The sequence below is a fragment of the Stegostoma tigrinum genome, chromosome 36 (genome assembly GCF_030684315.1).
Source record: "Stegostoma tigrinum isolate sSteTig4 chromosome 36, sSteTig4.hap1, whole genome shotgun sequence".
NCBI lineage: Eukaryota > Metazoa > Chordata > Chondrichthyes > Orectolobiformes > Stegostomatidae > Stegostoma > Stegostoma tigrinum.
Genome location: NC_081389.1, coordinates 20,782,380 through 20,806,184, shown reverse-complemented (window position 1 = coordinate 20,806,184; position 23,805 = coordinate 20,782,380). Strand labels below are relative to the sequence as shown.

General features: G+C 50.9%; 1 protein-coding gene and 1 pseudogene across 1 annotated transcript in view; one reads left to right on the top strand and one right to left on the bottom strand.

The window, feature by feature from the left end:
• Positions 1-10,474, bottom strand: part of LOC125446910 (pyroglutamyl-peptidase 1-like) — a 30,008-nt pseudogene extending 19,534 nt beyond the window's left edge.
• The window catches only part of fam169b (family with sequence similarity 169 member B), a 31,137-nt gene continuing 17,804 nt past the window's right edge, over positions 10,473-23,805 (top strand). The window contains 4 exon segments of the mRNA XM_059640189.1: positions 10,473-10,479; positions 11,783-11,919; positions 12,716-12,797; positions 19,881-19,972. Coding sequence (XP_059496172.1) covers positions 10,473-10,479; positions 11,783-11,919; positions 12,716-12,797; positions 19,881-19,972 — 318 coding nt within the window.

Sequence of the window (23,805 nt, the reverse complement as noted above, 5' to 3'; positions counted from 1 at the left end):
ATGCTGCAGATCAGAAACAGAAGCAGAAAGTGCTGGAGAAACTCAGCAGGTCAGACAGTACCTGTGGAGAGAGAAACAGAGTCAATGTTCTGGGTCCAGCGACTTCCTTTCAGAACTGAGAGGACATCGTAAGTCTGTCTGCTCTTACCGAATCTGTTTAGATCTAAAAGTGGCCTCAGAGCCAAACTCAAGAGGAAAAAGGGGCTGCTTTAAAAAGAATCACAATTTCTAAACACAGACAGAGAAAACAACATCAAACCTGAGCTTTAAAGTGTTAACAAGCTGAAACATTCATGAGATAGTAGGAACTGCAGACGCTGGAGAATCTGAGCTAACAAATGAGCCAGACTTTATAAAAGACCTTAAAGTAAGGGAACACTTAGGAGGCAGTGATCATAATATGGTAGAGTTCAGTCTGCAGTTTGAAAGAGAGAAGGCAAAATCGAATGTAGTGGTGTTACAGTTAAATAAAGGTAATTACAGGGGCATGAGAGAGGAGCTGACGAAAGTCAACTGGAAGCAGAGCCTAGCGGGGAAGACAGTGGACCAACAACGGCAGGAGTTTCTGGGTGTAATTGAGGACACAGTACAGAGGTTCATCCCAAAGAAAAGAAAGATTATCCGGGGTGGGATTAGACAGCCATGGCTGACAAAGGAAGTCTGGAAATATATCAAAGAAAAAGAGACAGCCTATAAATTTGGCCAAGAGCACTGGGAAATCAGAAGATTGGGAAGGCTACCAAAACAAACAGAGGATAACAAAGAGAGCAATAAGGAAGGAGAGGATCAAATATGAAGGTGGGCTAGCTCATAATACTAGAAATGATAGTAAAAGTTTCCTTCAGTACATAAGAAACAAACAAGAGGCAAAAGTAGACACTGGGCTGCTCCAAATTGATGCTGGAAGGCTAGTGATGGGAGATAAGGAAATAGCTGAAGAACTTAATAAGTACTTTGCGTCAGTCTTCACAGTGGAAGACATGAGTAGTATGCCAACAACTAGGGAGAGCCGGGGCAGAGTTGAGTATGGTAGGCATTACAAAAGAGAAAGTGCTAGAAAAGCTAAAGGGTTTAAAAATTCATAAATCTCCTGGCCCTGATGGGCTACATCCTAGAGTTCTGTGGGAGGTGGCTGAGGAAATAACGGAGGCTTTGGTCGTGATCTTTCAAAAGTTACTGGAGTCAGGGAAAGTCCCAGATGATTGGAAAATTGTTGTTGTAACCCCCTTGTTTAAGAAAGGATTAAGGCAAAAGATGGAAAATTATAGGCCGATTAGCCTAACCTCAGTAGTTGGTAAAATTCTAGAATCCATTGTCAAAGATGAGATTTCTAAATTCCTGGAAGTGCAGGGTCAGATTAGAGCAAGTCAGCATGGTTTTAGTAAGGGGAGGTCATGCCTGACAAACCTGTTAGAATTCTTTGAAGAGGTAACAAGTAGGTTAGACCAGGGAAACCCAGTAGATGTTATCTATCTAGACTTCCAAAAGGCCTTTGATACAGTGCGTCACGGGAGGCTGCTGAGGAAGGTGAGGGCCCATGGTGTTCGGGGTGAGCTACTGGCTTGGATTAAGGATTGGCTGTCTGACAGAAGGCAAGAGTTAGGATAAAAGGCTCTTTTACGGAATGGCAACCGGTGACGAGTGGTGTCCCGCAGGGTTCAGTGTTGCCGCAGCTGCTCACCTTATATATTAATGATCTGGATGAAGGGACTGGGGGCATTCTGGTGAAGTTTGCCGATGATACGAAGATAGGTGGACAGGCAGGTAGTACTGAGGAGGTGGGGAGGCTGCAGAAAGATTTAGACAGTTTAGGAGAGTGAGCCAGGAAATGGCTGATGAAATTCAACGTGAGTAAATGTGAGGTTTTGCACTTTGGAAAAAAGAATACAGGCATGGACTATTTTCTGAACGGTGAGAAAATTCACAAATCAGAAGTGCAAAGGAATCTGGGAGTGTTGGTCCAGGATTCTCCGAAGGTTAACTTGCAGGTAGAGTCCGTAATTAAGAAAGCGAATGTAATGTTGTCGTTTATCTCAAGAGGGTTGGAATATAAAAGCAGCGATGTGCTTCTGAGGCTTTATAAGGCTCTAGTTAGGCCCCATTTAGAATACTGTGTCCAATTTTGAGCCCCACACCTCAGGAAGGACATACTAGCCCTGGAGCGTGTCCAGCGGAGATTCACACGGATGATCCCTGGAATGGTAGGTTTAGCATATGATGAACGGCTAAGGATCCTGGGATTGTACTCATTAGAGTTTAGAAGATTGAGGGGAGATCTAATAGAAACTTACAAGATAATGTATGGTTTAGAAGGGGCGGACGCTAGGAAGTTGTTTCCGTTAGGCGGGGAGGCTAGGACCCGTGGGCACAGTGTTAAAATTAGAGGGCGGAAATTTAAAACTGAAATGAGACGACATTTCTTCAGACAGAGAGTGGTGGGCTTGTGGAATTCATTGCCACAGAGTGCAGTGGAGGCTGGGACGTTGGATGCCTTCAAGGCAGAGATCGACAAATTCTTGATCTCAAAAGGAATCAAGGGCTACGGGGAGAGTGCAGGGAAGTGGAGTTGAAATGCCCATCAGCCATGATTTAAATGGTGGAGTGGACTTGATGGGCCAAATGGCCTTACTTCCACTCCTATGTCTTATGGTCTTATGGTGTAGAGCTGGATGAACACAGCAGGGCAAGCAGCATCTGAAGAAGGTTCTGAAGAAGGGCCTAGGCATGAAACATCAGCTTTCCTGCTCCTCTGATGCTGTTTGGCCTGCTGTGTTCATCCAGCTCTGCACCTTGTTATCTGAAATATTCATGAAATGTTCAATGAGACCACAAAGACTCTTCTTCAAGACACTAAACTGGATAAGCTCAGCAGGTCTGGCAGCATCTGTGGAGAGGAATCAAAGTTAACGTTTTGGGTGACCCTATCTCAGAACCTGATTTCCTCTCCACAGAAGCTGCCAGACCAACTGAGCTTTCCAAACAATTTCTGTTCATGTTTCTGATTTCCAGCATCTGCAATTATTATAGTCATACAGCACAGAAACAGACCCTTCGGTCCAACTCATCGAGCACCCCACCCAGACCTGTCCCCTTATAACCCACCTAATCTACACATCCCTGAACACTATGGGCAATTTATCATGGCTAATCCACCCTAACTTGTACACCTTTGGACTGTGGGAGGAAACCGGAGAACCTGGGGAAACCCATGCAGATGCAGGGAGAGTGTGCAAACTCCACACAGTCACCCAAGCTGGAATCGAACCTGGGTCCCTTGTGCTGTGAGGTGGCCGTGCCAACCACTGAGCCATAGTGTTTCCCTATATCCAAAATAAATCCAGTCCCATTTGCCAGCATTTAGCCCATATCCCTCTAAACCCTTCCTACTCACATACCTATTAAGATGCCTTTTAATGGTTGTAATTGTCTTGTGTGCCTTCTTCCTTTTGCAAGTGGCATTGTTTTGATCATTTTTTTTTGAAGTTCCAAAACAATGCAAAAGTTTATAAAAGAGTAATTACTATTCCAAAAATTCAAGGAAGTCAGCTCCAACACTGGCAACACCTCACAAAAGGAGTAGCTCTTACAGACACCACATTTTCCCATCCACCATCTTGGATTACCTTCTTTGGTTCAAGATCAACAAGTTTGACGATACAGTAAGAGGAGGAGAAAGACTGGGAAGCCAAACGGTAAATAATTAAGAGATGGTAAGAACTGCCGATGCTGGAGGCAGAGGTAGCACAGTGTGGAGCTGGAGGAACACAGCAGGCCGGGCAGCATCAGAGGAGCAAGAAAGTTGATGTTTCGGGTCTGGACCCTTCTTCAGAAATGAACTTTCTTCTGAAGAAGAGTCCCTGCCCGAAACGTCAACTTTCCTGCTCCTCTGATGCTGCCCGGCCTGCTGTGTTCATCCTGCTCCACACTGTGTTATCAGTAAATTATTAAGATTGATTTCTAAACCTAGTATTTCAATGGGACCCAGCAATGCCTCTGTGTGGGTACAGCTCAGAGTGGAATTCGCTGAGTTCCTGGTTTGAGTCCTACTGTAGAAACATAAGCACAAAGACAAGGCTGACAGCCCAGGATAGCGCTAGGGCGTCCAGTCTGTAGGAGGTACTGTTTCTCAGGTGAGGTCAGACACTGTCCCTCAAAAGTGGAATGTAAGATCCAGCAATAGAGAGATTCTTGATTAGTTGGGCAATCGAGGGTTAGGGGGAAAGTGCAGGAAAATGGATATGAGGAATGTTGGATCAGCCATGACCCTATCGAATGGTGGAGCAGGCCGAGGGAAGTGAATGAACAACTCCAGTTCCTATGTTTTACAGAGAGGGGCAGCAGTGTTTGACCTAATGCTCCGCCCCCCGAAAGGTAGCACCCCTAAATGCACAGCATTCCCTCAGTAATGCATTAGCCTGGATTTTATGCCCTAGTTTCTCAGCCATGACTTGAACCCACCACCTTCAGGCCATGAGCTGTTGCTGATCATCATCTGTGAGCTAAGAACAAAGGCAACTTCAGTAAACCTGTCACGTTGGCGTCCGTACTTGAACAGCAGCCCAGCTCGGGTTGGCGAGGTACTGACGGAATGGACCGAAACCTTCGTGTGAAAGAAAAGCCAAGATGTGAAGAGAACAAAACCAACAGCATTGTTATGAATGAAATATTCCAGGGGATGTTGGCATCACTGGTATCCCTACAGTGTGGAAACAGGACACGTAGCCCATTGAGTCCACACTGACCCTCCAAAGAGCACCCACACAGACCCATGCCCCTACCCTGCCACCCTGCATTTCCCACGGCTAACACACCCAGCCTGCGTGGCCAATCTAACCTGCACGTCCTTGGACTATGATTTTGGGGAGCAAACCAGAGCACCTGGATGGAGCCAACTACCTGAGGCTGGATTTTGAACTTGAGTCCCGAGCACTGTGAGGCAAGCAGTGCCAACCACTGAGCTACTGTGCCACCATGAGCTTAGAGCATTGTGCCCATCCCTAATTGCCCAGAGGACAGTTAAGAGTCAACCGCGCCACTGTAGGTCTGGAGTCACATATAGACCAGACTGGGTAAGGATGGCCAGATTTCCTTCCCTGAAGGACATGAGTGAACCAGCTGGATGTTTCCAACAGTAGACGCAGTTTAATGAGCACCCTCACTGAAACTAACTTCCAAGTCTGGACTTTGGCGATTTAATTTGAATTCCAATTGCTGGGATGGGATTTGAAAACACCTTATTTATTAATCAATTTAGGGGATGTGGAGGTCACGGGCTGGGTCAGCATTTATTGCCCGTCCCTAGTTGCCCCAGGAGAAGGTGGACGGAGAATTGCTTTCTTGAACTGCAGCAGTCAGTGTGGTGTCAGTAGACCCTCAGTGCTGCAAAAGGAAGTTTCATTTTGTCTTTGAGGACACATCATTCTCACAAGTGGCTGCCCAGACTGTGTTACCCCTGCACTGCACGGATGCCAGACCAGTTCTCAGGGTAGTTGACAGCAGCCCACATCTCTGGGGGCCTGGAGTCACATGTAGGCCACACCAGGTAAGGGGGGCAGATGTCCTTCTCTGAAGGACTTTGGTTATCCTGATGGTGTTTTTTTTAATTAAAATAATCAGTGGCGGTCTCCACGACCATCAGTATCACATTCCTGATCTCACTGTGAAGGCGGGGTTTGAGAATATGCCGCCAGGCCTCCCACTGGGATTACGATATCTCCTCATCAGGTAAGGACATGGATCAGGCTGGACGGTGAAGCCGTCATGGTTGAATATCTTGCCAAGGCTGGCAGGGAACGGAGGTACAAGAGGGTAGAGGGAGACCATGTCCGAGGGGGCTGAGGGGAGAGAACAGGGAGGGTGATGAAAATGACGGAAATGAAAGCTAAAGGCAGTGATGACACGAGAGCAGGTGACAGAATAAATATGAAGAAAGTTTCACAGAATATAGCAACTGGGAGATACCAGTGACCAGCACCAGCTGGGAATCGGAATCCATTGGGTCACCTTTCGTGATCGGCAGGGATCTAGACAGGAAAAGAAAGAGTTTTATTTGTACAGCATCGTTCGCAAACTTAGGATGCATAGAATCACTTGATAGCCCATGTGTAAAACTTGAAATAGGGGCCCTCAAGAGCCAGCCTCACACAGCAAGATCCCACAAGCAACAATAGGGTAATAAGCCAGATCGTTGATGATATTGGCCAAAGATTAAATACTGGCCCCAGGCAGAAAATCCACCTACACTTCAAAATAACAAACTCTCAGAGAGGAGAAATAAGAATTGCATGAATGACAGTGCGGCACTCCCTCGGCGCTGACCCTCAAACAGTGCCCATTCTCTCAGCACAGACCCTCCGACAGTGCCCACTCCCTCAGCACTGACCATCCGACAGTGCCCACTCCCTCAGCACAGACCCTCCGACAGTGCCCACTCCCTCAGCACTGACCATCCGACAGTGCCCACTCCCTCAGCACTGACCCTCCGACAGTGCCCATTCTCTCAGCACTGACCCTCTGACAGTGCCCATTTTCTCAGCACTGACCCTCCGACAGTGCCCACTCCCTCAGCACTGATTCTCCGACAGTGCCCATTCCCTCAGCACTGACCCTCTGACAGTGCCCACTCCCTCAGCACTGACCCTCCGACAGTGCACATTCCCTCAGCACCGACCCTCCGACAGTGTGCGCTCCCCCAGCACTGACCCTCCGACAGTGCCCACTCCCTCAGCACTGACCATCCGACAGTGCCCACTCCCTCAGCACTGACCCTCCGACAGTGCGCATTCTCTCAGCACTGACCCTCTGACAGTGCCCACACCCTCAGCACTGACCCTCTGACAGTGCCCATTTTCTCAGCACTGACCCTCCGACAGTGCCCACTCCCTCAGTACTGATTCTCCGACAGTGCCCATTCCCTCAGCACTGACCCTCTGACAGTGCCCACTCCCTCAGCACTGACCCTCCGACAGTGCACATTCCCTCAGCACCGACCCTCCGACAGTGTGCGCTCCCCCAGCACTGACCCTCCGACAGTGCCCACTCCCTCAGCATTGACCCTCCGACAGTGCCCACTCCCTCAGCACTGATTCTCCGACAGTGCCCAATCCTCAGCACTAACCCTCCGACAGTGCCCACTCCCTCAGCACTGACCCTCTGACAGTGCACACTCCCTCAGCACTGACCCTCCGACAGTGTGCGCTCCCCCAGCACTGACCCTCCGACAGTGCCCATTCTCTCAGCACTGACCCTCCGACAGTGCCCACTCCCTCAGCACTGACCCTCCGACAGTGCCCACTCCCTCAGTACTGACCCTCCGACAGTGCGGCGCTTCCTCAGCACTGACCCTCCGACAGTGCCCAATCCTCAGCACTAACCCTCCGACAGTGCCCAATCCTCAGCACTAACCCTCCGACAGTGCCCACTCCCTCAGCACTGACCCTCTGACAGTGCACACTCCCTCAGCACTGACCCTCCGACAGTGTGCGCTCCCCCAGCACTGACCCTCCGACAGTGCCCATTCTCTCAGCACTGACCCTCCGACAGTGCCCACTCCCTCAGCACTGACCCTCCGACAGTGCCCACTCCCTCAGTACTGACCCTCCGACAGTGCGGCGCTTCCTCAGCACTGACCCTCCGACAGTGCCCGTTCCCTCACCGCTGACCCTCCGACATGGCGGCGCTCCCTCAGCGCTGACCCTTTGTTTGACCCTGAGATTGCTGATGAGACCCCTGTAGTTGGAAACTGAATCAAAATGATTGTGGCTGACAGAGCTGCTAATCACTCAGAGCCACACTGTTGGTATGTGATCTCACAGTCTGTGCTGGCATTTTTTCTCCACACAAACCTTCTGCTTTCAGAATAACATTGCAATGCTCACTGTCTCCTGTCTCTTCCAGTTTGTCTGTTAATCTATGTCCATTGTAAGAAACTACAGAGAGTTGTGAACACAGCCAGACCATCACCCAAACCATCCATTGACTCCATCTACTCTTCTCACTACCTCAGGAAGGTCACCAACATCATTAAAGAGCCCTCCCACCCTGGTTATAATCTCTTCCAACCTGTTCCATTGGGCAGGAGATGGAAGTCTGAATATATATGCAAACAGATTCCAGAACAGCTTCTTCCCTGCTGTTATTAGGCTTCTGAAAGGACATCTCAAATTTCAGATTTAATGTTGATCTTGCGCTGTGCACATTCTTTGCAGCTATAACATTGTATCCTCCTGTGCTCTGTAACCCTAATGTACTTTGTATGGTATGCTCTGCCTGTACTGTACACAAAACAAAACATTTCACTGTACCCCGATACATGTGACAATAATAAATCAAATCAAACCATAAACTTCAGCCCCTCCCCACAGCAGTGAGCTCCATAATCGAGAACACAAGGGCACCTCACTCCCTGTTCACACCCACCTCCCACTGCTCATCCTGCCCCATCCAGCCAGAACGAAGGAGGGTCTGGGCCCGAAACGTCAGCCTTCCTGCTCCTCTGATGCTGCTCGGCCTGCTGTGTTCATCCAGCTCTGCACCTAGTTATCCTAGAACTCCGTGCTGCACTGTTTAACCAGCCACTCCCTACCTTCTGAAACAGCGAGAGGCTGGAGGAGGAGCGAGAGTGGGAAGTGAGAGAGAGGAGAAACTGAGGCCTGTCCATCCCAGGCTGACTGAGGTAAGGGATCAGAGGGGATAGGTTAATCTGCAGCAGGCTGTCAGCAATAAGCCATATGAGTTCCTCTCACCGTCTGATCCAAAGCTGAGGAAACAAAGCCCCTGAAAGAGCTGCTGCTGGTTCAGAATACAGGCAAGTTTGAACAGAGAGAGAGAGAGAGAGAGAGAGAGAGAGAGAGAGAGAGAGAGAAAGGTCAACAAACAAAGCCAACCAAAAGGAACTGTTGACCCGACTGAGTGACAGCTGCTACTAATATTAGATTCTGCTTGTGGCTGGTTTGGTTTTAGAATTGAAGGCCATTCTACAGGGATACCCCCCCAACCCCGGCCCCCAGACGTGTCCTGCACTTTCACTTCTCCAACTCCTTCTGCCCCACTCTGCTCATCTTCCCCTCCCTCTTGTTCACATACGGTCACATTCCCTCCATTCTAATACACTGGGGCTAACGCACCCCCCACATTGCCCAGGCTGACCCCCCCCACATAGCCCAGACTGACCACCCGACATTGCCCAGGCTGACCCCCCCCATTGCCCAGACTGACCCCCCCACATTGCCCAGACTGACCACCCTACATTGCCCAGGCTGACCACCCCCACATAGCCCAGACTGACCACCCGACATTGCCCAGGCTGACCCCCCCATTGCCCAGACTGACCCCCCCACATTGGCCAGACTGACCACCCTACATTGCCCAGGCTGACCCCCCCCACATAGCCCAGACTGACCACCCGACATTGCCCAGACTGACCCCCCCATTGCCCAGACTGACCCCCCAACATTGCCCAGGCTGACCACCCCCACATTGCCCAGACTGACGCCCCCCCCCACATTGCCCAGGCTGACCACCCTACATTGCCCAGACTGACCACCCCCACATTGCCCAGACTGACCCCCCCCCACATTGCCCAGGCTGACCACCCGACATTGCCCAGGCTGACCCCCCCACATTGCCCAGACTGACGCTCCCCCATTGCCCAGACTGACCCCCCACATTGCCCAGACTGACCCCCCCCACATTGCCCAGACTGACCCCTCCCCACATTGCCCAGGCTGACCACCCGACATTGCCCAGGCTAACCCCCCCACATTGCCCAGACTGACGCCCCCCCATTGCCCAGACTGACCCCCCACATTGCCCAGACTGACCCCCCCCACATTGCCCAGACTGACCCCTCCCCACATTGCCCAGACCAATCCCCCCCACATTGCCCAGGCTGACCCCTCCCCACATTGCCCAGACCAACCCCCCCCCACATTGCCCAGGCTGACCACCCGACATTGCCCAGGCTGACCCCCCCACATTGCCCAGACTGACGCCCCCCCTCATTGCCCAGACTGACCCCCCACATTGCCCAGACTGACCCCCCCCATGCCGAGACCAACTCCCCGCCATTGCCCAGACTGACCCCCCCATTTCCCAGACTGACCCTGCCCAACATTGCCCAGACTGACTCCCCGAACATTGCCCAGACTGACACCCCCCATTTCCCAGACTGACCCCCCCCCGACATTGCCCAGACTGACACCCCCGACATTGCCCAGACTGACTCTCCCCCATTGCCCAGACTGACCCACCCCGAAATTGCCCAGACTGACACCCCCCCATTGCCCAGACTGACCCCGCCCTACTGTGGGAGGGCTGCGCTGAGGAAGGGTCAGTGCCGAGGGAGCACCGCACTGCCCTGTATTGCCAAGGGGATTTTTCACTCTCACCCTGTTTAATATTACAGTTTACTCGAATACTGTAACCTGAACATTGAGTTACCGTTCTCTGTGCTGTGGGTGTCTGTATTAAACATGGTCCGTGAGTCTGTTGGCTCCTTGTCGCTGAGTTAAAGCTCTTTGGTTCCTCATGTACCATAGCAGTCCTTTACTGACCTCTGTAGAGAGCTGGTTAAATCCAACTTTATTGCAATGTCAGGAATAACAAATGTAGAGCTGGATGAACACAGCAGGCCAAGCAGCATCAGAGGAGCAGGAAAGCTGACACTTCGGGCCTTCTTCCTGCCCACTCCTCTGATGCTGCTTGGCCTGCTGTGTTCATCCAGCTCCACACCTTGTTATCATAGATTCTCCAGCATCTTCAGTTCCTGCTATCTCTGTTGCAGTGTCTGAGCTTTTCTCCTTCTTCACAAATTTCATTTCAGACTGCTTCCTTTTCCCTTTTTCGCATCAGGGCCAGGCAGTCACACAAGTATTTTCTTAACCAGGACCTATGGGACCAGGAATGTGCCGGTTAATCAAATATTCTGGTTGATTGAGGTGTCCACACTATCAAAGTAAATGCACACACAGTAATTGAAATGTAATACGCATCACTGTTATGCTTTATTTACAGCATAAATCACTTAAATAATAATGCAACTTTGCTGTAAATAAACATCACTGGCAGAGAGCCTTCTCACTCACACCTTCAACTAACTACTCAGCCATCACCGAGATTGTGATGATTCAGTAACTTATGTTATTTGAGGCATATATTTTTTGTTGGTTTATTGAAAGTGTCAGTTCACAAGGTGTTGGGTGAAACAAAATTTTACATGGTCTCATGCTAAATCACCCAGCACTTGCCCTCAGAACCTTATACTGCAAAGTCCCAGCTGAAAAACAGCTCCTCCAACAGTGCAGCACTCAACTGGCATCCTATCTCATTCACATTGAATCCCTACAGTGTGGGAACAGTCCCTTTTCCCCAACAAGTCCACACCGACCCTTGCAGGGTCCCACCTAGACCCATCCCCTTATAACCCACATAATCTACACATCCCTGAACACTGCAGGCAATTTCCCCATGGCCCATCCACCCTAACCCACACATCTCTGGATTGTGGGAAGAAACAGGAGCCCCCAGAGGAAACCCACACAGACACGGGGAGAATGTGCAAACTCCACACAGACAGTTGCCCGTGGCTGGAATTGAGCCCAGACCCCTGGTGCTGTGAGGCTGCAGTGCGAACCACTGAGCCACTGACCCACTCCAATCTCTGGAGCAGGACTCGAACTGACAACCTTCAGGTTGGGAGGTGAGAGTTATCGAGCCCTTAATGACAAGGCAGATGAGTTTTGGCATAAAGACAGCCCTGATCTTTTTGATTCTGTCTCTTTAGCAATGCGCTACCCTGTGGATACTTTAACCAGTGGAGACTTGGATGGTTTAAAGCAATCATCAGAGGTTTACCTATCGAGACTCGGCGACAATGAACAGGAATCCACTGAGAGCTTTACTCTGCCCAATGGAGAGAAGGCAACCAACCTCATCCATGCCCTGTCCCTACGATTGGCTGCAGCCCCAGACCTCTTTAAGGGGAAGTGAACCAATCAGAGATTAATAACAAGAACAGTAGCATGGCAGCACAGTTACTGTACTCCAAGGCCTGGACTCACTATCACAAATATCCCACCACAGCATTCAGTGATCTTAAATTCAATTGAATAAATTTTCAATTAAAAGAATCTCAGCTTGGTGATGCTTACCATGAAACTACCAGATTGTTGCAAAAATCCATCTAATGTCGAGGAAATTGCTGAGCAAAGCTTGAGCTGTATAAGATGCTGTATCAGAGAGTCAGTTACAAAGGGACAAGTCAGTGTCACTGGCCCATAATAATCACAGGGTGTGCCCTACTCAGACCCAGAGACCCTCCCCACCCACACACTATCAGTGTAACCCTGTATTTCCCATAGCGTATCCACCTCACCTTCATATCCCTGAACACTACGGGCAACGTCCCATGGCCAATCCAACCCCAACCTGCACACCTTTGCACTGTGGGAGGAAACCAGAGCACCCCCACACACAAACTCAGGAAGAATGTTGTAGATCTCACAGTTCCCAATGACAGTCTGAATCGTGGCGCGGTGTTAGGTGAACTTTATTGCGATTTACAGCTTCATTTCACAGAGCAATAAGGCACATACAAAGCTTCAGAATATCTTAACTTCTACAGTTTGAACTTAGAGTGCTCTTCGAGGGACTGGTGTGGACTAATGGGCCGAATGGCCTGCTTCCATAATGTGACATCATTTTCTTATCTCTCCAGGTTGCTGTGATACTCTCCTCTCTGGCCTTTCTGCAGAAACACAGTGAACACTGGATCCTGGGTCTGTACTGTTCCCAGGCAGGTTAGTGATCCCTTTCTCTGCTCTTGTCTCCAGCTTGCAGACCAACTCAAAACTAAAACAAGACAGCCACAAAAAAAGAAATGAGGCTGTTCAGCCCACCACCCTGAGCCTGGGGTCTTTAAAAGATCAGTCCAACACCCCTCTGCTCTTTACCCATAACGCTGCAAGCATTAATTTTCAAATATTTATACATTTCCGCAGACTGTTTAAGGCTGTGAATTCTGCATAAACTCTGAGTAAAAGTATTTCTCCTGCTTTTTTAGCTGATTGTTTTAGATCAGTGTCATCAGCTTACTGAAACTCTCGCCTGTGGCAGACTGTTACTCGTTCTCTCCCCTAATTCAGTGGCGAATTACTGCATTCTGTGGCCTGTAACACAAAGCAGTGGTATTTTACCGTAGCTGGAAAGGCAGGGGAGGATGTCAATGAGTAGGGAATCTCAGTAGGCTGGCAGAATTCTGAGGGAGGGTCACTTGACCTGAAATGTTAACTCTGACTTCTCTCCACAGATGCTGTCAGACCTGCTGAGCTACTCCTGCAATTTCTGTTTTTGTAATAGTAGACTGGTTGGCCTCGTGAGATTATGTATCTGGTCTGGGAAAGGCATAGCAGAACGTGTTTTAATGAAGAGAAACCAGGTGCTGGGGAAGAGCAAGGGGCTTTTATATCAGTGAAGACAGAGGATGGAAAATCTGTACACAGGACATCTAAGAGGTCTTTATTTTGATCTGGTTATGATTCAAAGGAACTGCTGCTTCAGATTAACAAGAGCTCAGCCGGGTCCCCCTGTACTATACTGTAGGGAAAGATATACAGGTCTGCACTAGATGAAATTATTCTGCACATCAATATGGGATGGTAATTTTTTGTTGTGTGTGTGTGGGTGTGTGTGTGTGCGTGTGTGCGTGTGTGTGTGTGTGTGTGTGTGCGTGTGTGTGTGTGTGTGAGAGATACCTGATACCAAACACTAGATGCCACAAGACAGCCACCAATATCAACTCAATAAACTCACATCAATCCAGAAACTGGCTTTGAACCTTCCTCCCAGCCAAAGCCTGTCGTCTGATTACTAATCCTCTGCCTAACATTCCTCCTCTGTACTTATTCATTCCTCTCCCTCCTGCCCCCTGCTCCTTTCACGCTCTCTCCTCACACACGTAGCAAAGTAATATCGACATTTTTGTGAATGATAACAACACGCTTCTTGAACACGACTATATATAGACAGAGTGGGGAGAGGGGATCGTACTCTTAAAATTCCAGAGGGTGCAGTTTTGCAAAAAGGAGTAAATACAAGATGAGAAAGGACAGTAGTCAGGGTCTGGAATGCATAACCTGGTTGGGTAGGGGAGGCAGCTTCAAAAGGAGGTATTTGAGAAGGAATTGGAGGATGTTCATTCATTCACGGGATGAGGGTGTCACTGACTAGGCAGCATTTATTGCCCACCCCTACCTGCCCAGAGGACAGTTCAGAGTCAACCACATTGCTGTGTGTCCATAGTCACATGTAGGCCAGACCAGGTAAGGATGGCAGTTTCCTTCCCTAATGGACATTTGTGAACCAGGTTGGTGTTTCCGACAATCGACAATGGATTCATGGTCATCATTAGATTCTTAATTCCAGATATTTTATTGAATTCAAATTCCACCAACTGCCGTGGTAGGATTTGAACCCAGGTCCCCAGAATGTTATCTGGGTCTCTGGATTAACAGTCCAGCTATACTACCGCGAGGGCCATCACTTCCCCCTTAATATAGCAGGTTACAGGAAAAAGAGAGGACACTGGCATTGAGTCATAATGCTTAGAGAGCTAGTGTGGACATGATGGGCCAAATGACCTTCTTCTGGACTGTGGCAATTCTATGATCCTGCGACATCCTAACCTGATCCCTCCAGATCCAGGCTGCACGTAATCAGATGGAGCAATGATCCAGTTCCTTTCACACACGCTCCGCTTCCAATCAAATTTCAATTCCCTTCTGCCTGCAACCCTGTCCCCTTTTAGTCACAATCTAATCAGGGTAGGATATTTAGGACTGAGTTAAGGGGAAATGTTTTCACCCAGAGCGTGGGAACCTGTGGAATTCTCAGCCACAGAAAGTGGTTGAAGCCAAACATTAAATGTTTCCAAGAAGGAGTTGATACGATTCTTAAGGGATCAAAGGATATGGGGAGAAAACAGGAACAGGTGAGTTGGATAATCAGCCGTAATCATATTAAATAGTGGAGCCAGCTTGAAGGGCTGAATGGCCTACCCCTGTTCCTATTTTCTATGTCTCTGTGCCCCTTCTTCACCCTAACCTGTGACATCTGACACCTGTTACCTCTTCTAGCATCCTTGCCATGCAGAGTCTCCTCCATTCCTTTATTATTCCCCAGAGTTTCAAGCTGTGACTCTCCTCCCTTCCCTCATTGCACAGGTAGCAACCCATCATTCCCGCCCTGCCTTCCCACCACCACCCCCCCACCTTCTGCTGCCTCTGCAGGCCAACAGCCCTTCCCAATCTTTGCTGCCTTTTCAGAACCACCGGTAATGCTCAGTTTTTACCAGAAGATGGTGCAAGAGGTCTATATAGAAACGATCAGCTCAGCCCAGAGAGAGCCCAGTGCTGTTCCGACAGAGATAACAAAGTGCGAAGCTGGATGAACACAGCAGGCTAAGCTGCATCAGAGGAGCAGGAAGGCTGATGCTAGGGGACTAGACCATTCTTGGGGTCTTCTCTGTTGAAAATGGAATCATAGTTACTGTTGGTGACTCAAGAGGTTAGTTTCTGTTAAAGAAAACCCCTGGACCCACTCTTCCAGAATACTAATGCTCCCACATTCCCATCCAGCTGTTTCATATATGTGACCTCAGCCTCTCTCCTGCAAATAGGTGCTGACTTGGGTCTATCCTATATTTGCCCTTTCCACTGTGACCCCTCAGACCTTGCATCATTCATTTTCATTACAGCCGAAAAGTTAATTCAGGGAGTAATTAAGTTCATTGTATAAGTCAAGGTTGCGATTTTCTGTTTGGATCTGTCCATTCCAGTCCCCTTTGAACTTCTTTTTTATTAGTTGATGGAATTTGGATGCCCCGAGCTGGGCCATTGCCCCTTGTGAAGGTGGTGGTGAGCTGCCCTCTTGACCTGCTGCTGCCCATGAGCTTTGGACAGACACACATATCATTAGAGAGGGCATTCTGGGATTTGATCCAGCAACAGTGAAGGAACGGTGTTATTTTCCCAAGTCAGGATGGTGAGTGGCTTGGAGAGGAAACTTGCAGGAGGTGGTGTTCCCATGTCTTTGTCCCTCTGGATAAAAGTGGTTGTGAGTTTGGAAGGTGCAGTCTGAGGATTTTTGGTGAATTTCTGCAGTGCATCATGTAGCTGGTACACATTGCTGCCACTGAGCATCGGTGGTGGAGGGAGCAGAATGTTGAAGGTGGTGTTTGCTGAGGTTCTGGAGTGTTGCTGGAGCTGTACCCTTACAGGTTACTGACTGTGGGGGAGGTGCTGGTTGAGATTAATGTCACTGGGCCAGTAATCCAGAGAGAAACACAGAAATTGCAGCAAAATCTCAGCAGGTGGGTGCCACGGTGGCTCAGTGGTGAGCACTGCAGCCTCACTGCGTCATGGACCTGGGTTCAATTCCAGCCTCGGGTGACTGCCTATGAGGAGTTTGCACATTCTGCCCGTGTCTGTGTGAGTTTCAACTGGGTGCTCCGGTTTCCTCCCACATTCCAAAGATGTGCAGGGTAGGTGGGAAACGCAGAGCTACAGGGATAGGGTAGGGAGGTGGATCTGGATGGAATGATCGTCAGAGGTTTGGCGTGGGCTCAATGGGCCAAATGGCCTCTTTCCACTCTGTGGGCTTTCAATGATTAACTTCCTTTCCCTGTACAGCGCAGCGCTCCCTCGGCACTGACCATCCGTAAGTGCGGCACTCCCTCAGCACTGACCCTCCAACAGTGCGGCGCTCCCTCGGCACTGACCCTCCTACAGTGCGCGCTCCCTCAGCACTGACCCTCTGACAGTGCAGCGCTCCCTCAGCACTGACCCTCCGACAGTGCGAGCTCCGTCAGCACTGACCCTCCGACAGTGTGGCGCTCCCTCAGAACAGACCCTCTAATAGTGCCCACTCCCTTGGCACTGACCCTCCGACATTGCGGCGCTCCCTCAGCACTGACCCTCCGACAGTGCGGCGCTCCCTCAGCACTGACCCTCCGACAGTGCGGCGCTCCCTCAGCACTGACCCTCCGACAGTGCCAACTCCCTCAGCACTGACCCTCTGACAATGCGGCGCTCCTTCAGCACTGACCCTCCGACAGTGTGGTGCTCCCTCAGCACTGACCCTCCGACAGTGCGGCGCTCCCTCAGCACTGACCCTCCGACAGTGCGGCGCTCCCTCAGCACTGACCCTCCGACATTGCGGCGCTCCCTCAGCACTGACCCTCCGACAGTGCGGCGCTCCCTCAGCACTGACCCTCCGACATTGCGGCGCTCCCTCAGCACTGACCCTCTGACAATGCGGCGCTCCTTCAGCACTGACCCTCCGACAGTGCGGCGCTCCCTCAGCACTGACCCTCTGACAGTGCGGCACTCCCTCAGCACTGACCCTCCGACAGTGCGGTGCTCCCTCTGTACTGACCCTCCGACAGTGCGCCGCTCCCTCAGCACTGACCCTCCGACAGTGCGGTGCTCCCTCAGCACTGGCCCTCCGACAGTGCCCACTCCCTCAGCACTGACCCTCCGACAAAGCGGCACTCCCTCAGCACTGACCCTCCGACATGTGCGCACTCCCTCAGCACTGACTCTCCGACAGTGCGGTCCTCCCTCAGCACTGACCCTCCGACAGTGCGGCACTTCTTCAGCACTGACCCTCCGACAGTGCGGCGCTCCCTCAGCACTGACCCTCCGACAGTGCGGTCCTCCCTCAGCACTGACCCTCCGACAGTGCAGCGCTCCCTCAGCACTGACCCTCCCACAGTGCGGTGCCCCCTCAGCACTGACCCTCTGACAATGCGGCGCTCCCTCAGCACTCACCCTCCAACAGTGTGGTGCTCCTTCAGCACTGACCCACCGACAGTGCGGCGCTCCCTCAGCACTGACCCTCCGACAGTGCGGCACTCCCTCAGCACTGACCCTCCGACATGTGCACCCTCCCTCAGCACTGACCATCCGACAGTGCCGTGCACCCTCAGCACTGACCCTCCGACAGTGCCCACTCCCTCAGCACTGACCCTCTGACAATGCGGCGCTCCCTCAGCACTGACCCTCTGACAGTGCGGCACTCCTTCAGCACTGACCCTCCGACAGTGCGTTGCTCCCTCAGCACTGACCCTCTGACAGTGCAGTGCTCCCTCAGCACTGACCCTCCGACAGTGCGGAGCTCCCTCAGCACTGACCCTCTGACAATGCGGCGCTCCTTCAGCACTGACCCTCCGACATTGCGGAGCTCCTTCAGCACTGACCCTCTGACAATGCGGCGCTCCCTCAGCACTGACCCTCTGACAATGCGGCGCTCCCTCAGCACTGACCCTCTGACAATGCGGCGCTCCTTCAGCGCTGGCCGTCCAACAGTGCGGCGCTCGGTCAGCGCTGACCCTCCGACAGTGCGGCGCTCCCTCAGCACTGACCCTCCAACAGTGCAGCGTTCCCTCAGGACTGGCCGTTTGACAGTGCCGAGCTCCCTCAGCACTGACCCTCCGACAGTGCAGCGTTCCCTGAGCACTGACCCTCCAACAGTGCAGCACGTCCTCAGCACTGACCCTCTGACAATGCGGCGCTCCTTCAGCACTGACCCTCTGACACTGTGGTGCTCCCTCAGCACTGACCCTCCGACAGTGCGGTGCTCCCTCAGCACTGACCCTCCGACATGTGCGCACTCCCTCAGCACTGACCCTCCGACAGTGCCGTGCTCCCTCAGCACTGACCCTCTGACAGTGCGGCACTCCTTCAGCACTGACCCTCCTACAGTGCGGTGCTCCCTCAGCACTGACCCTCCGACAGTGCGGCACTCCCTCAGCACTGACCCTCCGACAGTTCGGCACTTTCTCGGCGCAGACCCTCCGACAGTGCGGCGCTCTCTCAGCACTGATCCTCTGACAGCGCGGCGCTCCCCCAGCACTAACCCTCCGATAGTGCCCACTCCCTCAACACTGACCCTCCGACAATGCAGCGTTCCTTCAGCACTGACCCTCTGACAGTGCGGCGGTCCCTCAGCACTGACCCTCCGACAGTGCGGCGCTCCCTCAGCACTGACCCTCTGACAGTGCGGCGGTCCCTCAGCACTGACCCTCTGACAGTGTGACACTCCCTCAGCACTGACCCTCCGACAGTGCCCGCTCCCTCAGCACTGACCCTCCGACAGCTCCCGCTCCCTCAGCACTGATCCTCCGACAGTGCAGCACCCCTTTAGCTCTGACCCTCTGACAGTGCAGCGCCCCCTGAGCACTGACCCTCCGACAGTGCGGCGCTCCTCTCTTCAGAACTGGAGGTATGGGTTCCATCACCCGGTGAAATTTGTTTTGAATAAATGCCTTAAATTAAAAGCTAACCACATGGACACCCTATAACTGCTGTCCCTTGTTGTTACAAGCTCATCACCTGGTTCAATGATGTGTTCTCGGGAAGGAAATCTGCTGTCCGTATGCCTACATGTGACTCCAGACCCACAGATCTTAACTGTCCCCAGTACTGGCTGAGCCAATCAATTCCAGGGCAATTAGGGATGGAGCAAAAATGCTCCTTTGCCACAAATGGCCAATCCCCACAAATGAAATAGAACATAGAACATAGAACAGTACAGCACAGAACAGGCCCTTCAGCCCACGATGTTGTGCCGACCATTGATCCTCGAATGGTTTTTTTAACAAAAAAGAGTAGGGAATATACCATTCCATTTAGATTAATTGGCCTTTTCTCAATCTCTGGATCTTTGAGGTTCACCAGGACCCTGAGCTGTGAGACCAGGTGCTTGAGAGTAGGTGGGTCTTCAGCCTGTTACTGTAGCTGTCTGCTCTCTCTGCATGGTTGCCAGAACTTACATGTATGTTTTGTTGTTAACTTATGCTCAGTCTACATTTCCTTCCCTCCCAGTCATGGCTGAGCACTTTGCTGGGCGATGGTGGTCAGTGGATGATGTTCTGAAGACCAGCAACATTACAAGGCAGGAGCTGATCAGGTAAATGGCTCCCCTGGGGTGTGATCTACTGTCTGTGATCCAACTCTATGAGAGGCTACTGAGTGAGTGCAGCCAATGAGTGAACCAGAGAGCTGAATGAGACCATTCAGCCCCTTCTGCACACCCCATGCTCTCCAGACGAGTAGCTCCCTTACTGCCACACTCCCCGAAACTCTGCACATTATTCCTTTTCCAATAAAAGCTCCAATTTCCTCCTGAAAGCCTTGATTGAACTTGCCTACCCCACACTCTTGGGGGAGAGAGAGTGAAGTCCAGAACTTAACGCCTTGTTGTGTGAAACCATGTCCTCATTGCTTCTCCTGCCTGTTCCTTAAAACGTGTTCTCTCTCGTTTGTGGTACTCTTGCAGGGAGGAACAGCTTCTTCCCAATAACACAGTGCAGACTGCTTGTGATTCGTAATCTGGTTCCTGAAACCATCTCCCTGCTCTGTGTTATGAGCCCCACCCCAACGAATGGCCCCAGGGCAGAGAATCCCTCCCCTCCCGTCCCCTCTACCAGGCCCCAGCATGGAGATATTCCATGTCCTCCCTCAACATCCCAAACACATGTTCCATCAACAGGACATCAGGAGGGGTCCGTTAACTAACTAACTAATTAATTAATTGAGAAGATCCAGTTTGTAATACGAACAGGCAGACTCTGGGAATCGATCCAGTGTGTAATGTGTACACACAGACTCTGGGAATCGATCCAGTGTGTAATGTGTGCAAACAGACTCTGGGATTCGATCCGGTGTGTAATGTGTGTGCACGCAGACTCTGGGATTTGGTCCAGTGTGTAATGTGTGCACACAGACTCTGGGATTTGATCCGGTGTGTAATGCGTGCAGACACAGACTCTGGGATTCGATCCGGTGTGTAATGTGTGTGCACACAGACTCTGGGATTCGATCCGGTGTGTAATGTGTGCACACAGACTCTGGGATTCGATCCGGTGTATAATGTGTGCACACACAGACTCTGGGATTCGATCCGGTGTGTAATGTGTGTGCACACAGACTCTGGGATTCAATCTGGTGTGTAATGTGTGTGCACACAGACTCTGGGATTCGATCCGTTATGTAATGTGTGCACACAGACTCTGGGATTCGATCTGGTGTGTAATGTGTGAGCACACAGACTCTGGGATTTGGTCCGGTGTGTAATGTGTGTGCGCACAGACTCTGGGATTCGATCCGGTGTGTAATGTGTGCACACAGACTCTGGGATTCGATCCGGTGTGTAATGTGTGCACACACAGACTCTGGGATTCGATCTGGTGTATAATGTGTGCACACACAGACTCTGGGATTCGATCTGGTGTGTAATGTGTGTGCACACAGACTCTGGGATTCAATCTGGTGTGTAATGTGTGTGCACACAGACTCTGGGATTCGGTCCGGTGTGTAATGTGTGCACACAGACTCTGGGATTCGATCCGGTGTGTAATGTGTGCACACACAGACTCTGGGATTCGATCTGGTGTGTAATGTGTGCAGACAGACTCTGGGATTCGATTCAGTGTGTAATGTGTGTGCACACAGACTCTGGGATTCGATCCGGTGTGTAATGTGTGCACACACAGACTCTGGGATTCGATATGGTGTGTAATGTGTGTGCACACAGACTCTGGGATTCGGTCCGGTGTGTAATATGTGTGCACACAGACTCTGGGATTCGATCCGGTGTGTAATGTGTGCACACAGACTCTGGGATTCGATCCGGTGTGTAATGTGTGCAGACAGACTCTGGGATTCGATCTGGTGTGTAATGTGTGTGCACACAGACTCTGGGATTCGATCCGGTATGTAATGTGTGCAGACAGACTCTGGGATTCGATCCGGTGTGTAATGTGTGCACACAGACTCTGGGATTCGATCTGGTGTGTAATGTGTGAGCACACAGACTCTGGGATTTGGTCCGGTGTGTAATGTGTGTGCACACAGACTCTGGGATTCGATCCGGTGTGTAATGTGTGCACACAGACTCTGGGATTCGATCCGGTGTGTAATGTGTGCACACACAGACTCTGGGATTCGATCTGGTGTATAATGTATGCACACACAGACTCTGGGATTCGATCTGGTGTGTAATGTGTGTGCAGACAGACTCTGGGATTCGATTCGGTGTGTAATGTGTGTGCACACAGACTCTGGGATTCGATTCGGTGTGTAATGTGTGCACACAGACTCTGGGATTCGATCCGGTGTGTAATGTGTACACACAGACTCTGGGATTCGATCCAGTGTGTAATGTGTGCAAACAGAATTTGGGTTTCGATCCGGTGTGTAATATGTAAACACAGACTCTGGGATTCGATATGGTGTGTAATGTGTGTGCACACAGACTCTGGGATTCGGTCCGGTGTGTAATGTGTGTGCACACAGACTCTGGGATTCGATCCGGTGTGTAATGTGTGCACACAGACTCTGGGATTCAATCCGGTGTGTAATGTGTGCAGACAGACTCTGGGATTCGATCCAGTGTGTAATGTGTGCAAACAGACTTTGGGATTCGATCCGGTGTGTAATGTGTGCACACAGACTCTGGGATTCGATCCAGTGTGTAATGTGTGTGCAGACAGACTCTGGGATTCGATCCGGTGTGTAATGTGTGCACACAGACTCTGGGATTCGATCCGGTGTGTAATGTGTGTGCACACAGACTCTGGGATTCGATCCGGTTTGTAATGTGTGCACACAGACTCTGGGATTCGATCCGGTGTGTAATGTGTACACACACAGACTCTGGGATTCGATCTGGTGTGTAATGTGTGAGCACACAGACTCTGGGATTCGATCCGGTGTGTAATGTGTGTGCACACAGACTCTGGGATTCGATCCGGTGTGTAATGTGTGCACACACAGACTCTGGGATTCGATCTGGTGTATAATGTGTGCACACACAGACTCTGGGATTCGATCCGGTGTGTAATGTGTGTGCACACAGACTCTGGGATTCAATCTGGTGTGTAATGTGTGCAGACAGACTCTGGGATTCGATCCGGTGTGTAATGTGTGAGCACACAGACTCTGGGATTCGGTCCGGTGTGTAATGTGTGCAGACAGACTCTGGGATTCGATCCGGTGTGTAATGTGTACACACAGACTCTGGGATTCGATCCGGTGTGTAATGTGTGTGCACACAGACTCTGGGATTCGATCCGGTGTGTAATGTGTGCACACAGAGTCTGGGATTCGATCCGGTTTGTAATGTGTGCACACAGACTCTGGGATTCGATCCGGTGTGTAATGTGTACACACAGATTCTGGGATTCGATCTGGTGTGTAATGTGTGCAGACAGACTCTGGGATTCGATCCGGTGTGTAATGTGTGTGCACACAGACTCTGGGATTCGATCCGGTGTGTAATGTGTGCACACAGACTCTGGGATTCGATCCGGTGTGTAATGTGTAAACACAGACTCTGGGATTCGATCCAGTGTGTAATGTGTGCAAACAGACTTTGGGATTCGATCCGGTGTGTAATGTGTGCACACAGACTCTGGGATTCGATCTGGTGTGTAATGTGTGTGCAGACAGACTCTGGGATTCGATCCGGTGTGTAATGTGTGTGCACACAGACTCTGGGATTCGATCCGGTGTGTAATGTGTGCACACAGACTCTGGGATTCGATCCGGTGTGTAATGTGTACACACACAGACTCTGGGATTCGATCTGGTGTATAATGTGTGCACACACAGACTCTGGGATTCGATCCGGTGTGTAATGTGTGTGCACACAGACTCTGGGATTCAATCTGGTGTGTAATGTGTGTGCACACAGACTCTGGGATTCGATCCGGTGTGTAATCCGTGCACACAGACTCTGGGATTCGAT